Genomic DNA, 15,129 nt, shown 5'->3' with positions numbered 1-15,129 from the left:
AAGCTCTGAGTCCTAACCACTGGACCGCCAGGGAGTTCAATAAAACTTTATTTACAAAAAGAAGCAGTGGGCCAGCAGGTGAAGTGTGTTGACCCAAGGTTCTCAAAGTGTAGTGAGGTGACCCGAGAACGTTTTTGGGGTCTGTGACGCCAAAGTCATGTTCAGGATGATATGAAGACATGATCTGCCCCGTTAACTCTCATTCTCTCATGAGTGTACAGTGCAGTTTTCCGGAGCTCTGTGATGTGTGATGATGTCATTGCTGTGACAGCTAATTGAATACGTGCTGGTATATTCTTGTGTTTTCTAGAATTTTCTAAGGCAGTAGTTTTAAGGTATAAATGTGTTTTCAGAGATTAATTCAGTTTGTTCTCAGTACTTCTATTGGGCTCTTCCTAGTAAACTCAGTTACACCTGCTACATCTGTGACCTCATTATCATCCAATAAATCATTATTTTGAAATCCTAACGGTCTCCTTGTGCCAATTAGAAACACAGGAAGTACACTTTGTTTTGTACTAGTATATTTTAAATTTTCTAAAATTTAAAATTTTATCTAGGGAATTCCCTGGTGGTCCAGTGGTTAGGACTTGGCACTTTCACTGCCGTGGCCCGGGTTCAATCCCTGGTTGGGGAACTAAGGTCCCACAAGCTGCGCAGTGCAGAAAAAAAAAATCTAAAATTGCTAATATTTTGGATTTAATAATATTTACTCTAAAGAAAATTTTATGATTCATATTGGAGAGCTGTCTGACTCCCAGAAGGGAGGCATCTACTCTGAAATAGTTGGCGACACTGTGCTTGGCACTGGGGCCAAATACTGACCCACACCTGGGATGAGACCAAGATGAGCATACCAGGAGGGTTTGCCCTTTGTGGAGTATGAGGGGAGGGCTTGCTCAGGGGTTGGGGGGGACTGGTGGGCTAGAGCCGCAGGCTTGTAAGTCATCCACTGATAGATGGTAATGCAACCCCAGGAGGAGGAAATAGAGGGAGAAGAGGCCTGGATGTGCTCTGAGGGGGGCCAACGGCAGGCCTGTCTGGGACGGGGGTAAGGCTGGAGGGCCCGGCGGGGAAGGGGGTGGCCTGGATGAAGGGGGCCGGGTGAGGAAGACCCTCAGGTGTGCTCTCCGGAGGACCCTACAAGAGGGTGGAATGTGGGGGGGGCAGGGACAGCAGGACACGTATGTAGCCATCACTGATGAGTGTGGCTGCTTGGGTGAAATTTCAGGGGTGACATCAAGACTGCAGAGGGAAGAGGAGGGAGTAGGAAAGGAAATCTATCTTTCTTGGTGAAGTAGGAGGAGCGTCTAGAAAGTTTCTGTTATGAATTGAATTGTGCACCCCAAAAAGATGTGTTGAAGTCCTAACCCCTGGTACTTGTGATGTGACCTTATCTGAAAATAGGGTCTTTGCAGATGATCAAGTTAAGACAAGGTCATTAGAGTGGGCCCTAGTCCAGTATGACTGGTGCCCTTATGTGAGGAGGAAAGAGACATGGCCACACAGAGCAGGTGGCTGTGTGAGGATGCAGGGAGAGGCTGGAGTGATACAGGTCCCAGCCGAGGAGCACCAAGGACTGCTGGCTACACTGGAAGCTAATATGAAGCACAGAACAGATCCTCCACTAGAGCCTTCGGAGAGGACAGGGCCCTGCTAACCTGTGGTTGGAGACTTCTGGCCTCCAGAACTATGAGAGAATAAATTTCTGTTGTTTTAAGTCACCCAATTTGTGATAATTTGTTATGGTAGCTCCAAGAAACAAATAGTTTCAAATGGCCAACGGGAGGCTGGAGAGGGATGGACAGACAACCTTGCTGGTGACCGTGAATTGACTGTGGATTCTGCCTTGAGCATTCCTAAATATGTCCCCAAAACTAAATAGCAGGGGTAAAAGAGTTATTCACATGATAGGGCTTTTATAATATTGGGAGTTTGGACCTCAGTGAGAAACACACACACACACACACACACACACACACGAACAAAAGAGAGACAAGAGCCAGAAGCTACTGCAGTCAGAATTGCTGCTTTCTGCACTCACTTGCTCCCGATATATATCCACACTGCCTCCTGAGGCTGTGCTAATGGAAGCGACTGCCAGGAATGGGTGAACGGGGTGCCAACTGATGTGGGAGGGAGACCCAACTGCATCTGGGGCTTCTATGCGGTGGTCAAAGTAGAGGGCCATGACAAAATGCGGGCCTGGTCAGGGCTGAAACCTGGAGGGAAAAGACAACCAAGTCCTGTTGGTCTTGAACAAAACAAAACTACTATATATAGAATTAGGAAAAAGAAGCATCACAAACCTACAAGACATTCGGCAACTTATCAGCACCCCTTCAGACCAATAACAGGCAATTTTATGTGGAAGAGGTCTCTAACAGGAAAAATATACAATTAGAGGCACGGGATTAGACCTGAATGATGGAAAGGAATAACACATACTGCCATCAAAACAATACCTAAACAGATATTTAGGTCTCTAAATATCAAACATAGAATTACCATATAATTCAGCAATTCCAGTTCTGGATATATACCTAAAAGAATTGAAAGCAGGGATTTGAACAGATATTTGAACACCATATTCATAGCAGCATTATTCATAGTGAAAAGGTGGACACAACCCAAATGTCTATCAACAAATGAATGAATAAACAAAATGTGGTATATTCATACAGTGGAGTATTATTTAGCCTTAAAATGGAATGAAATTCTGACGCATGTTACAACATAGATGAACCTAGAAGAAGTGAAATAAGCCAGACACAAAAGAACAAATACTGTATGATTCACTTATATAATGTACTTAGAGTCATCAAATTCATAGAGACAGAAAGTAGATTGGTAGTTGACAGGGCCTGCTGCAGGCAGGGATGGGGTATTAGAGTTTATTGTATACAGGTTTCAGTTTGGGAAGATGAAAAAAATTCTGGAGATGGATGGTGGTGATGACTGCACAACAATGTGAATGTACTTAATGCCGCTGCTGAACTGTATACTTACAAACGGTTAAAATAGTAAATCTTATATTATGTATATTTAACCACAACAAAAAAACTGTGCAAAAAAGTTATCTAGCTCCTGCAAAATTCTATCATTAGAGTAGGGAATGGACTATGCCATTTGCTTTTAGCAATGCAATAGTTGTATCAGAGGAAGCCATGAAGGCTCAGATTGGGTCTAGAGAGGGAAACTCTGTTCTTCCAGAAGCTAGAAGGCAGGTGGGTAGAAATGAACAGTCACATTTCAAATGTTTATCTTTCTCTTATGAATATATACCCTGATATATACCCACCACAAGCTGAAGAGCAACCCATTCAGGACTCCTAGCGGAGTAGCTGGTCACTGGCCAGAGGAGCAGGGGGATTTGGGGCTGGAGTCAGGGGAGAGGGCAGGATCTGGGTCCTGCACACATCACTTAGGGGACATGCACACTGGTCAGGGCTCTGGCTTCCTTGAGTAAAGACCTCATGCAAATGTTCACACAGAGTCACTGACAACGAGACACACCAGGTTAAAAACTGGGCAGTCTAATGCAGCAAGGAAACCTTTTTTTTTTTTTTTTTTGCGGTACGCGGGCCTCTCACTGTTGTGGCCTCTCCCGTTTTGGAGCACAGGCTCCGGACGCACAGGCTCAGCGGCCATGGCTCACGGGCCCAGCTGCTCCGCGGCATGTGGGATCTTCCTGGACCGGGGCACGAACCCGTGTCCCCTGCATCGGCAGGCGGTCTCTCAACCACTGCGCCACCAGGGAAGCCCAAGGAAACCTTTTAAAGTGAATTTTAATATGTTGCATCCAATCAAGGGTCTAAATTCTGGGCTATGGGAAATTCTTATTCATGTTTAACAAGTTTACTTGCTGAAAATATGCCTTGGAAAAATGAGTAACATATTAATTTTGTTGTAATGATAGAGAAAGAATTATAATAGCACTTGAAAAAGTTAAACCTGATTTCCTCTATGTTTTATTTCAAACATAACTTTGTAATAAGCAAGTATGCTGAAAGATCTTTAAATTACCTTCTTCCTGCCTGGGGCTTTCCCAGAAGCTCTCTCCCTGACATCCCTGCTTTGGGTACTCAAGAAGCCTCTTTTCCACCATTGAGCTCTTGGACTTGATTTCTAGGTTGTCCAGTGCTTCTGCCCAGAGTCCTCATAGAACCCTGTATTTCTCCACTGCTGCATTCAGAGTTTACTGTAAATGTGTGTTTGACTGACCATCCTCCACTCCCTACCAGATTATCTGCCCCACAGGGTGAGGTGCCATCGGAGCATCCCCAGCCCTGGAACAGTTGTAAAAAGGGGGTTAGGGCTTCCCTGGTGGCGCAGTGGTTGAGAGTCCGCCTGCCGATGCAGGGGACACGGGTTCGTGCCCCGGTCCGGGAAGATCCCACATGCCAAGGAGTGGCTGGGCTCGTGAGCCATGGCCGCTGAGCCTGCGCGTCCGGAGCCTGTGCTCCGCAACGGGAGAGGCCACAACAGTGAGAGGCCCGCGTACTGCAAAAAAAAAAAAACACCAAAAACCAAAAAACAAACAAACAAAAAACCCCTCAGGGTCTCTAGAACATAAGGCGATTTGACAATATATAAATTTTGGGGAAAAGAAAAGAATTCCATTTATTCTCACCGATTTGATTCTCTCACCTCCAGCGGTGCAAGGTCTTTACGCCTCCGTTAAACCACCTTCTGGGAAAGAAAATGTTAAGGTCTTTCAACTGAGCGGATCGTGGTACTAAGGATAATAACTTCAGTTGCATTACTGCTTGGAGATGCTGCGGGAGGGAACCAGAGGACTTAGAGGCAATGGCGGCAGAGTGGAGAGGTGTGGGGGCAGGCACTAAGGCGCCACCCCGAAAAGCCTCACCACCGCCCCCACCACAGCCCCCGGGGCCTCAGCAGTGCAAGTTCATAGCTTCATCCCATGGACAAGAAGGAACGCCATCTCTGGTTTGGACCATGCGTGCGGTTCCCCGAGCCGCAGTACTGACAGCGCAGAAAGGTGGTTTTCTGATTCCCTCCCAGGTCCAGTGTTACCGCGAGCGCCTCCGGCGCCGCCTCCTCGCCACCGGGTCAGCTCCCCCGGGCCTCAAGCAGCCACGCGGCCCTCAGTCAGACCTGTCTGCGCCGGAGGTGGCCCTTGTCTCGCGCTGACCGTTCGGACGCCCGCCCCGCACCCCCAAGCCTCAGCCTGACCAGCCACGCGCTCGGGCGCTCGGCCCAAGCAGGATTTCTGGACGAAAATAATCCGGGAGGGAGCGCGAAGGGAGTCCCGCGCACCTCGGCGTTGCCCTCCTCCCGGGCCCAGGCTCCGGGCCCCCGGAACCGCCCGACACCGCGAGCCGCCCAGGCCTCCCGAGCCCCTCCCCGGCCCCGCCTCGTCGTCGCCCTCCTCCCCGGCTCCCGGCCCCCAGAGCCTCTGCTCCTGGGCCCGGGGCCGGGGACCGCACTCACCTTGGCTGGGCCGCAGCGCCGCCGCGCGTTGCCGGGACAACGGCTGCGAGCCCAAGGCGGATACAGCTGAAGCTGAGCTAGCGGACGCCGAGGCCGCCCGAAACTCCACGAGAGGCCGGAAAGAGCCGAAGACGATCGGGAATGTTCGTGCGGAGCCGAGGGCAGGATTCCTCCAGCGGGTGGCGAGCTCCGCGGTGCTGCAGGGCGATTTACCCCTTTCGCAGCCGCTGTCTAGACTTAAAAACGCTAGCTCGTAAATGGGGGCCAAGAGGCCACGATATGCCTTTCTGCGCAGAGAAGGGAAGCTGACAAATTCTTCTAGATGTGATAGGAATACACGGCCGGTTGGGGACCCGCTCCTGTAGTTACGTTTCCAACCGCGTAGGTCAGTTAGGTAGGAAGGCAGCAGAGAGACTGGGAAAGAGACGGAACGCCATCTTTAAGATTCTTTCCTCTCTGGTCAATCTTATTGCTGGGTCTTTTGGACCCTAAAAGGTTTGCTAGACTCTGCTATGTCTGCTTTGTCTCGAGGAGGGTGTCGTTCAAGAGAATTTATGAGTACAGCCAGTGGATTCAATATGGTTCCTTGAAGCTGTTAACTTATGACATGCCCTCAGTGCTTTGGGGGCCTTAGGGACGCCATTGGAGAGAAAATAGTAGCCAACGATACAAGTTCATCCGGTTAGAAACTAACCTGGTTTCTAACCCTGGCGGCAGACTGCATTCCCTAAGGCATTAGCAACGTGCTGCCCTGGCCTAACGGTCTGGTGGGTTAAACTAATTTTGGAAAAAAAAAAAAAGTAATGTCATTCATTTAAAAAACTATAGCAAAAAGCAGCAAAAAGGTCCACATTGTTAAACAAATAAAAAGATAATAGGAAAATGTAGGTACTACATAATCGGAGGAGCTAGGCGCTGGATCACACACATACAAGGAAAATTCTATTTTAAAAAAACCCATTTTCATAAACACTAGAATTTTATTGAATAAATTTGACATTTAACATTGCGTAAGTTTAAGGTATACAGAACGTTGCTTTGATACATTTGTATATTATATGATTAGCATGTAGAGATATTTATCACATTACATATAGTACAATATTACTGTCTATCCATTATACTGTGCATTAGATACTACTCTTTTCAAGTTTGTACCCTTAAACACCATCGCTCTTATCAGGGGCCATAAACACTAGAATTTAAAACACGCCTTTATCGCCGAAACGAAGAAAAACAACCTAAGTGCCCAGCAACAGCCGCAACGCTAAGGAACTTTAAAAGCATGCACTCAATTCAATAAAGGGTGTGTTTATCTGCCTCAGTTACACTTTTACACTTTTTCATTAAACCCCGGTTCGCGCCGGATTCAAGACTCAGAGCTCAGGCGGCGTTTTCTTCTCACGCATCCGTCAACACGGCCCGGGCCAATCACAGCCTAGGCTCTCATTCTATTGGCTGTCGATTCACCAATCCGGAGAGACGTACCAGTCCGCACTGCCGCGAGACTGGCGTCACAACATTACCAGCTTTGCGGGCCCGCCCTCCACCCCCGCCCAGCGTCCGTGCGTGCAAGCGCGCGCTCCCGCCGCCGACCAATGGGAGCGCCCCTGAGGGGGCGCGCCCGCTGGAAACCTCGGCGTGCTCGGTCCCGCGCGCGTCGCCCCGCCCCGGCCCGCGCTCCCGCCGCCCCGGCCCCGCCCCGCGCGTCGGCCCCGCGGACTTCGCCGGCCGCCGTAACCGGAACTGCTCCTGTGCGCCGCGGGCCGGGCCTCTGGGAGGCTGAGCGGCCGCAGTACCGGCGCCCGCAGCCCCGTCAGCCGCACACCGGCAGCGGAGGGGACGTGCCGGGGCGAGGGCCGCTCGGCAACTGCTTCCAAGGCGGGAGGACCACGCCGGCGTTGCGACCTCTCAGCAGCCGGCGCTCGGGGGCCGGGGCTGCCCGACAGGACCCCGGGGGGCCCGGGAAGCCAGGCTGCTGCGAGGCTTTGATGAAAAAGGTGACGGGAGGCTGGGGCTCGGGTGGGGTGGGCCGCCCCGACCGGCTGTCATGGCGAGGCCCGGCTCCCAGCCGGAGCGGGGCTGAGGGAGAAGTGGCCTAAGCCCTGGCGGCGGTGGTTACTACGCGGTGCTTTGTCGGGGCGGCTCGCGGGAGCCCGGACTCAGAAGTGTTGCGTTGACAGCGCTCTTTGTGTGCAGCCAGAAATCCGCCGGAGAGGGAAGGTTTTGCTTTTCCTTTCCCGAAATGTGGCAAATGCTGTCCAGCCGGGATTGGGTTTGAGGTGATTCCACCTCTGTGCAGGGTCAGGAAGTAAGGTTGGAGGTATTCGGTAAAAGGATTCCATCTCCATGTTTTCCTTTTCCCTTCAGGGAAAACTCTGAAATGTGTTAATATCCTTTTAATTCTGAAAAGCAACGTCCTTTTGTATTCAGTTTAGTGTCTTCCAATATTCAACCTGGCGAACGGGCAAGTTTATTCTGTTGTAGCTGATGTAACCTTTGCCCAGGTCCTGGGTTATGTGGGTAGCTTTGGGATGATAGGTCCCTGGGAATAGGGTTTTCCACACTATAACCCAGAGGAAGGCTCTTTAGGATATTTTCAGGTTTCTTAAGTAGAAATAGATAAGATAAGTGAATAGTGAGATGTTCTATGTCATGAAGTCCTTTAAGTTTGGGTAGTATCTGTCTTGTATAGTTCTATTCTTTGGCAGGTTTTTTTTTAAACTGGTATGAATTCAGATGATTTATGACATCAATTTCAACAGATGAATACTGTAACAGATAGTTTTGAGGCATAATACTTAAGAGCAGTAGCAGGTATTGTTATGATTTTCATCATTTCCAAATCTTTTTATGAAAGGTCCTTACTCCTGTTAACGTATTTCATTGTTGGCCTTGATGTTTTGCTCTCATTTTCCTTTTAAATGAAAATGTTCCCATTCTCAGCAGTCGTGTTGAGCATGTCAAACAGAGTTTGGGCATAGTATCAACACCTGTTGATCTTTCTTGCTTCATCGCATGTACACATTACTGACTATTTCTGGGTTTACAATGTTGATAGTGTCTGATTCTCTGCATAAACTGAGTGGATCTGCTTTTTGGTCCACATTTTAGAGTTGTCACATTTTGTTGTTGACATTGCTCACAACAGAGGGTAACAAAGTTAATGCAAGATTTTTATTTATGGTTACCGAGAGTTTTAACACAATTCTCTTCTATCCATTCTTACCTGGACATAAGTGTGCTGTCACTTTCATAGGTGGCTCCAACTTGTTCCATGCAACAGGCTCCTTTGTTGCAAAAGCATTTTCAATTCGTAAATCCCCGCAGCAGCACACATATCCCACCCTCCGAAGCAAGATTCCCAGAAACCCCGAGCTTATTATTCTTTATGTCTGTTTTAAAATAAGCAGGCGGACCGGCAGCCGCGGGCCACCATGGAGTTCCCTGTGCAGCACGCAGGCGAGCCCGCGCCTCTCCCCTGCCGGGGTCGATCCGGGCCCCTCGACCCCGCTCCGGGGCTAACTTTGGGGGCAGGCTTGCGGGGCAGGTGCGCGGGCCCGGAGTCCTGCGCGTTTTGGGGGGCGGGGAGGGGTGGGGTCGGGGGACGCGGGCGCGGAGGCCAGGCCGGCCCAGGCAGCGCTGGGAGCGAGGCCGGCGCGCGGGCTGCCCAGCGCGCAGGCCATGAGCCGTGGGCCCGCTGGGTAGGTGGCTCCGGGACCCCGGGACCCCGGCCCGGGCCACATGTCCCCTTTCCGACCCAGGGCCGGGGCGCCGCACGGGCAGGGCCGTCCGGGTGCGGCCGCCCAGCTGCCGCCCCGCCGCCTCCTCGCCGCCAGCCGCCGTTTCCTGGACGTCGGGCGGGCGGGCGCGCGGGGGTCCGGGCCGGGGTCGGGCGGGCGGCGGCTCAGGCCCGGCTGGCCGGGCTGGGGCGGGCGGGCCGCGGGAGGGGATCTGGAACAAACAACGGCGGCCATGTTGAGAGGGGATCGGTGCGGCTAAACTTCTCGCAGGCTGCGGGCCGCGCGCCTCACCGGGGTCCCCTCTTCCCCTCCCCGGCCAGGATGACAGTGAAGTTGGGAGACGGCGGCGGCGGGGAGGAAGGGCTCAAGAGGCTGGGCAAGAGGTCGGCCGATGAGGACTCGCTGGAAGGAGAGGGGCCCGGCGGCGGGGACGCGGCCGAGGAGAGCGGTGGCACAAAGAGGGACGGCAAGACCCCCCGGGACGGCGGCGACGGCCCCCAGGCCCCCTCGGGCGGCCCGCAGGCCCCGTCCCCACCGCCCGCCTGCCCCCAGGACCAGCACCACTTCCTCAGGTCCAGCGTGAGGCCGCAGAGCAAGAGGCTCAGGAAGGACTCGTCCTGCGCCGGGGGGAGCAGCAGCGCGGGCAGCTCAGGGCCCCGCGGAAAAGGTACGGGGGACCCCAGCCTCTTGCAGGGTGTTCCCTGCACTCCCTGGGGGTGGAGAAGGGACCCTTCCCTCCCCGCCTCCCTGCCTCCACCCAGCTCCTGCTCCCACATTTGTCCAGCACCCACACTTTAGGTGGCACTTTGCAGGGGGACATGACCCTTTTCTCCTCCAAAGAGACTGTTTCTTTCTGTATTTAAACTATGTTAAGAGGCAGTAAGTATTCCTTCTTTGGGCAAACACAATAGATTTCTGAAGGTTGGTTTTTACCCCCCCAAAGGCTCCTTGATGATTTATATGGTAGGTTATTTTAAACAGCAAACAATAGTTTAGAAATGGATTGAGAAAATACATGCTGTATCTCTTCCCCAGACTCAGATGTGTGGAAATACAACAAAGAAATGGGCTTTTGAAACTCAATTGGGGAGAGATTGATAAGCCGAAAATGAGAGATCCGAAGGGTCTGACTTGGGCTCATCACCCTCCACTTCAAGTATGCTAGGCTTGAACATTTTAAGGGCATCAAGACATGGCCTTTGAGTTTCAACTAAGGTTTCCTTGGGTGCCATGAAAACATCTCCCCTGGTGTAGTGAGTGGTGAAAACATCTGTGGCGTGATGTAAATGAGTAACAGTCTACAGTATTTGTCGTGGTATTCTCAGGTTGTTGAGAATATTACAGCTTTTTTGTTCCCGATCTGCCAGTTCCCCATTGTTTTCTGCTTGTGTCTATTTATATTTTAGCATTCTGCTTTTTGTTAATTGTACAAGTGAATTGTTCTTTTTTTTTTTTAAATAAATTTGTTTATTTATTTTTGGCTGTGTTATGTCTCCCTTGCTGTGTGCGGGCTTTCTCTAGTTGGGGTGAGCGGGGGCTACTTTTCGTTGTGGTGTGTGGGCTTCTCATTGCGGTGGCTTCTCTTGTTGCGGAGCACAGGCTCTAGATGCACGGTCTTCAGTAGTTGTGGCACGCAGGCTCAGTAGTTGTGGCCCACGGTCTCCAGAGCGCACGCTCAGCAGTTGTGGTGCACAGGCTTAGTTGCTCTGCGGCATGTGGGATCTTCCCGGACCAGGGATGGAACCCGTGTCCCCTGCATTGGCAGGCGGATTCTTAACCACAGCGCCACCAGGGAAGTCCAAGTGAATTGTTCTTAACATCCCTTTTGTTTCAGGCCACGTTTGCAGCATTTTTATAGGTAGCAAATGTAACACCATTTTCTAGTGAGTTTTGCATGAAAAAACTGTCACTTAGTTCCTTGGGAAATGGCAATTTAAATTTATTACATGGTCCTGATAATTTTAAGAAGGAAATACCTCAGGTGCTAATGGAGGGCCCATTTTGGAGATCTGGGCCACATGTGTGCAGTTAAGCTTGCTGCTTCTGCCTCCTTCTCAGCTGAGGAGGACTGGCCTCTGAAATCATGGCCTTACTTGGTCTTTTGGTAAAGACTTTTGATGTAAGTATACTTACTTGAAGATGTACGTATAAGGTAATGCTGTATGTTTCAGAAGTCAAAACTTGGCTCATAGAAGCTTATTTTGGTGTGAAAGTTGCTGATCAATTAGGAAAATGTTAATTTGTTTTATTGGCTTTGTTTTGTAAAAAAATAGGTTTTCGTTCCCAGTTACAGATATGTGTAAGTTATCGTGTGTGAGCTGCTGTGGTTCCTTCGAGGGTTTGTTTGTGGCTTCAGAAGCCCTGGCTCTGGTGTCCAATCAAGTTCTTGGCCTCATTCCTCTGGCCCTCTGACCTTGGTCTGCTTGCTTGACCTCAAGCCTGCTTTTCCATTGGAGAGGCATCCTCACCTGTGAAAGGAGGAACAGCAGGGACTGACTGCTCCACTCTCTCCACGTGTGGCTGCTAAAATGAAATGAGGCACCGGCGTGAAAGCGCTCTGTCCCCTGTAAATGGCTACCTGTATGTGAGGTGAAGTGATGCTGAAACTTCAGTTAGAATTTTGGCAGTCGGGTGAGGAGAAGTTTGCTTTCGTTTGCATACTTGAGTGTGGCTCGGATGGAGAAGGTTTCCTGGGTTAGCCTTGTGTCAGATCTGTTCTTGGTTCTTGCCCAAGGTGTGGCTTGGAGCAGCAATCCACTTTCCACTAGTAAAATGGAGAGTTGTTAGAATTTGTGCTTCTTGTGGCTTATGCATTTTCCTGTTTTAGCAAGCAGATGTTTGTTTAAGTGAATAATAAAGCTAAACTGTAATGGTGGCGTTTAGGAGAGGAGTCGAAAGCATGTTTCCTCTGCTTCACAGAACTTCTCGGCCTGCTTCTGGCCTTGAGCTTTCTAGTGAGGCCTCCTCTGGGATGTGCCCTGAGCTTCCTTTGGATGCACTCACCACGCCCAGGACATCCCCCCTCCTGCCTCAGGGCAACCTCTGCTTCCCTCACAGCCCCCTTAACAGGCAGAAAGAAGGTCAGTTGTGACAGCATGCCCGTAACCTTGGGAAAGGATTCTTGGAGGAGCTATTAGTCTTACAGGCCATGGAATTCTCCACCCGGAGTGATGAGCATGGACCAGTAAGGGAGTGAACAGTACTGGCATTTTACAGTTTTTTCACTTCAGAAAAATAAAATTTCCATTATATTTGAGAAGTAATCACAGTCCAGCTGTGGGAGGTTCCTTTGGTTGATTACTTACCGCTTTCCAGTTTCAATTTTAATGGATGGAGAACTTTGCTGTGGGTTTGGGAGGAAAAGGCTTGTGGAGGAAAGGAAGTTCTCATTTGGCTTCTCTCCACACAAATATGTCTTTTCTTTTTTTATAAGAATAGACTCTTGCCAACTTCAGTAAAAAATAACTTTTTTTGTAGTACATGTCTGAATTAAATTCTTTTTGAGTTGGTAAAGGGAAGGTAGCAATGGTTTAGCGCCAGTGCACCAAGCATCTTGCATCTCTGTTGCTTAGCTTTTAAATGTGTGCAGACACTAAGGTTTGTTGTTCAAACAGCGTGCTCAACTAGACAGAAGGTAAGCTGCAGATCAGAAACCAGTGGATCTGCTTGATGCCAAAATAAATGCTCCTCTGGCACTACCGTGTGCCCAGAGTGGCCTGAGGACACACTGGAGACTGGATTCACAGTCTTTGGAAACACGGGCCGGGAAACAGCCCTCATGCCCTTCCCTGTTTTGCCAGTTCACAATCTGGGTGATTCGGGGCAAACTAGTGCACCTCAATTTCTTGGTCTATAAATGGGGATAATGCTAGTTCCTGCCTCACCACAATAAATAATGCTGTGAAGCCCTGTGTGGCTGGTTAACAGGCTTCTCTTAGGGAAAATGTGCCTGGCTGCGAGGTCAGGGGAGCTGCAGGCTGAGTCTGAACAGGTGGACAGGGTGGGAGGAGGTCACCTGTCGGGAGGTAGGGGGTAGAGGTCCCAGGAATGCCCCCAAGCTGCTGCCCTGGCAGGACAATTGGGCTGAGGGGATGCCTGAGGTGGAGGCAGAGCAGACCCTCCATTTCCATTGCTGTCCCTTTCCCTCCCCCACCCAGGAACTTTGTTCTACAGAGTCGGGGGAGCCAGTCGTAAGATGCACCGTCTCCACAGTCGGGTGGCATCACCTGGCTTTACTGTGCTTGTGCTTAAGAATCAGTGAATCAGTGTACAGAAAGTATATTTTTCATAATCTGGGGCCTGCCTGTAGCTTCTAGGTGTTTTTTTTTTTTTTTTTTTTTTTTTTTTTTTTTTGCGGTACGCGGGCCTCTCACTGTTGTGGCCTCTCCCGCCGCGGAGCACAGGCTCCGGACGCGCGGGCTCAGCGGCCATGGCTCATGGGCCCAGCTGCTCCGTGGCATGTGGGATCTTACCGGACGGGGGCACGAACCCGTGTCCCCTGCATTGGCAGGCGGACTCTCAACCACTGTGCCATCAGGGAAGCCCTAGGTGTTTTTAAAAGACATCTTATGAGGTACCTCACCCTGAGGCAGTCGACCTTTGGGAGAAGGGTGTCCTTTAGGGAAGAAGGGTGAGCCAGCAGCCAGGAGTCCCGGTTTCCCCACCCAGAGCCCCTGTGGCCAGTTCAGCTGGGGGCAGAGGAGAGGTGCTCGACCTGCCTGAACTTCAGGTTCCTTACTTTCAAAGTGGGTCGGGTGCGACAGCGGCTGAAGCTGCGCTTCCCTTAACTCAGGGGCAAAGGAGTCTGCTGTGCAGAATGACTGGGTCCTGGGGTACAGTGCCCGAAGTCAGGGCAGTTGTCTCCCAGGCGGGCTCTGCTTAGCCCTTGCTTCTCGGAGGCCCCGGGCTTGGTGTGGCTTCGCCTACAGTCTGCACTGCAGTCACTCTTGTCCTCCCTCACCAGGCACTTGGGCCAGGCCTGGGCGGCTGGGTGGAGAAGTCCCTGCTTCCTGTACCCTCCGAGGGCAGGGGGACACATCTGACGCTCTCGAAACCACCAAGGCTGGCGCTCTGTGGTTCTTGTGCCCAGTCTGATCCAGTACATGACGACTGTCATCCCAGTGTCCCACCTGGGCGGGGACGTCAAGCTCTGTGAAAGCCCCCAGACCTTGTTGGGAGAAGAGGAGGGAAGCCAGGACATTCTCCCACCTCTGTCCAGTACATACCTCACTCCTTGTGTGATGCTACTTATGGGGAAGACATGACAACCAGGACACGTGGTCCTGTTGTGTGACACAGCTCCCCCCGCCCCGGGCACAGTAGGTCAGGAGACCTGTGGCCCCGGCCACTTCAGAGACCATGATGTAGCCGTGCAGGACAGAGAGGAAAATACCCGTAAACCAGAGGTTCTGGGTGAATGATTCAGTTCAGAGTTGTACAGATGGCATTTGCTTCGTGTCAAAGATGTGAATAGATAGTATGGACAAGTAGGTAAGGTAACAGTTGCGTTTTGGTTTGAAGGCTGAGCTAATTTTCAAATACTTCCTTGACTTTTAATGTCAACAGTAGTGTTGTTTCCATGATGTCTCTTGAGCGTCTGGAATTGTCTTGTGCCTGCCAACCATACATACTTCAGGATTTTCATTTCATATAGTACGTTGTGTCTTGTTTTGGTGATACAAAGATACAAGGATAGCAGAGGGGTGATTTCAGATAGCAGAGTCACAAATGTGAAAACCAGCTTTGTCCTGGATGGTGGTGTGCAGTTTATCACATCAAGTAACGGCGGTGTTCTTACCACTGAAGAACCACGTGTGAAATGCTGGGAGAAGAAGACGTTCCTGGGGTCTGTGGTTTGGTGGGAGATCAAGAATTACTTACAGAAACATTTAGGAAACCTTCACAGTATTCGATGAGGAGGGCATACGTT

At 50.7% G+C, this 15,129-nt stretch overlaps 2 protein-coding genes and 1 non-coding gene across 14 annotated transcripts in view; 2 read left to right on the top strand and 1 right to left on the bottom strand.

Moving 5' to 3' along the window:
- IFT140 (intraflagellar transport 140) overlaps window positions 1-5,547 on the bottom strand; it is a 71,718-nt gene extending 66,171 nt beyond the window's left edge. For 4 of the 10 annotated variants that reach the window (XM_060079437.1, XM_060079430.1, XM_060079439.1 and 1 more), the window contains exons 1-3: window positions 5,458-5,547; window positions 4,634-4,692; window positions 2,045-2,222 (exon numbers count right to left, since the gene is read on the bottom strand). In XM_060079437.1, the coding sequence (XP_059935420.1) occupies window positions 2,045-2,191 (147 nt within the window). In that variant the 5' untranslated portion in view covers window positions 2,192-2,222; window positions 4,634-4,692; window positions 5,458-5,547. The other 6 variants (XM_060079434.1, XM_060079435.1, XM_060079436.1 and 3 more) reach the window with 6 other exon arrangements.
- TRNAE-UUC (transfer RNA glutamic acid (anticodon UUC)) lies at window positions 566-637 on the top strand. The gene has a single exon. It is a non-coding gene; the product is annotated as a tRNA-Glu (tRNA).
- Window positions 5,548-7,230: 1,683 nt separating the features above from the next.
- Window positions 7,231-15,129, top strand: part of CRAMP1 (cramped chromatin regulator homolog 1) — a 59,764-nt gene continuing 51,865 nt past the window's right edge. For all 3 annotated transcript variants that reach the window (XR_009530125.1, XM_060078226.1, XM_060078225.1), the window contains exons 1-2: window positions 7,231-7,457; window positions 9,521-9,867. Coding sequence is in view for 2 of the 3 variants with exons in the window: in XM_060078226.1 (XP_059934209.1) it covers window positions 9,522-9,867 (346 nt within the window). In the remaining variant the exon portion in view is untranslated. The remainder of the gene's footprint in view (window positions 7,458-9,520; window positions 9,868-15,129) is intronic.

Source organism: Mesoplodon densirostris, chromosome 16, assembly GCF_025265405.1.
Source record: "Mesoplodon densirostris isolate mMesDen1 chromosome 16, mMesDen1 primary haplotype, whole genome shotgun sequence".
NCBI classification, from domain to species: Eukaryota; Metazoa; Chordata; class Mammalia; order Artiodactyla; family Ziphiidae; genus Mesoplodon; species Mesoplodon densirostris.
This window is presented reverse-complemented; position numbering and strand designations above follow the sequence as displayed.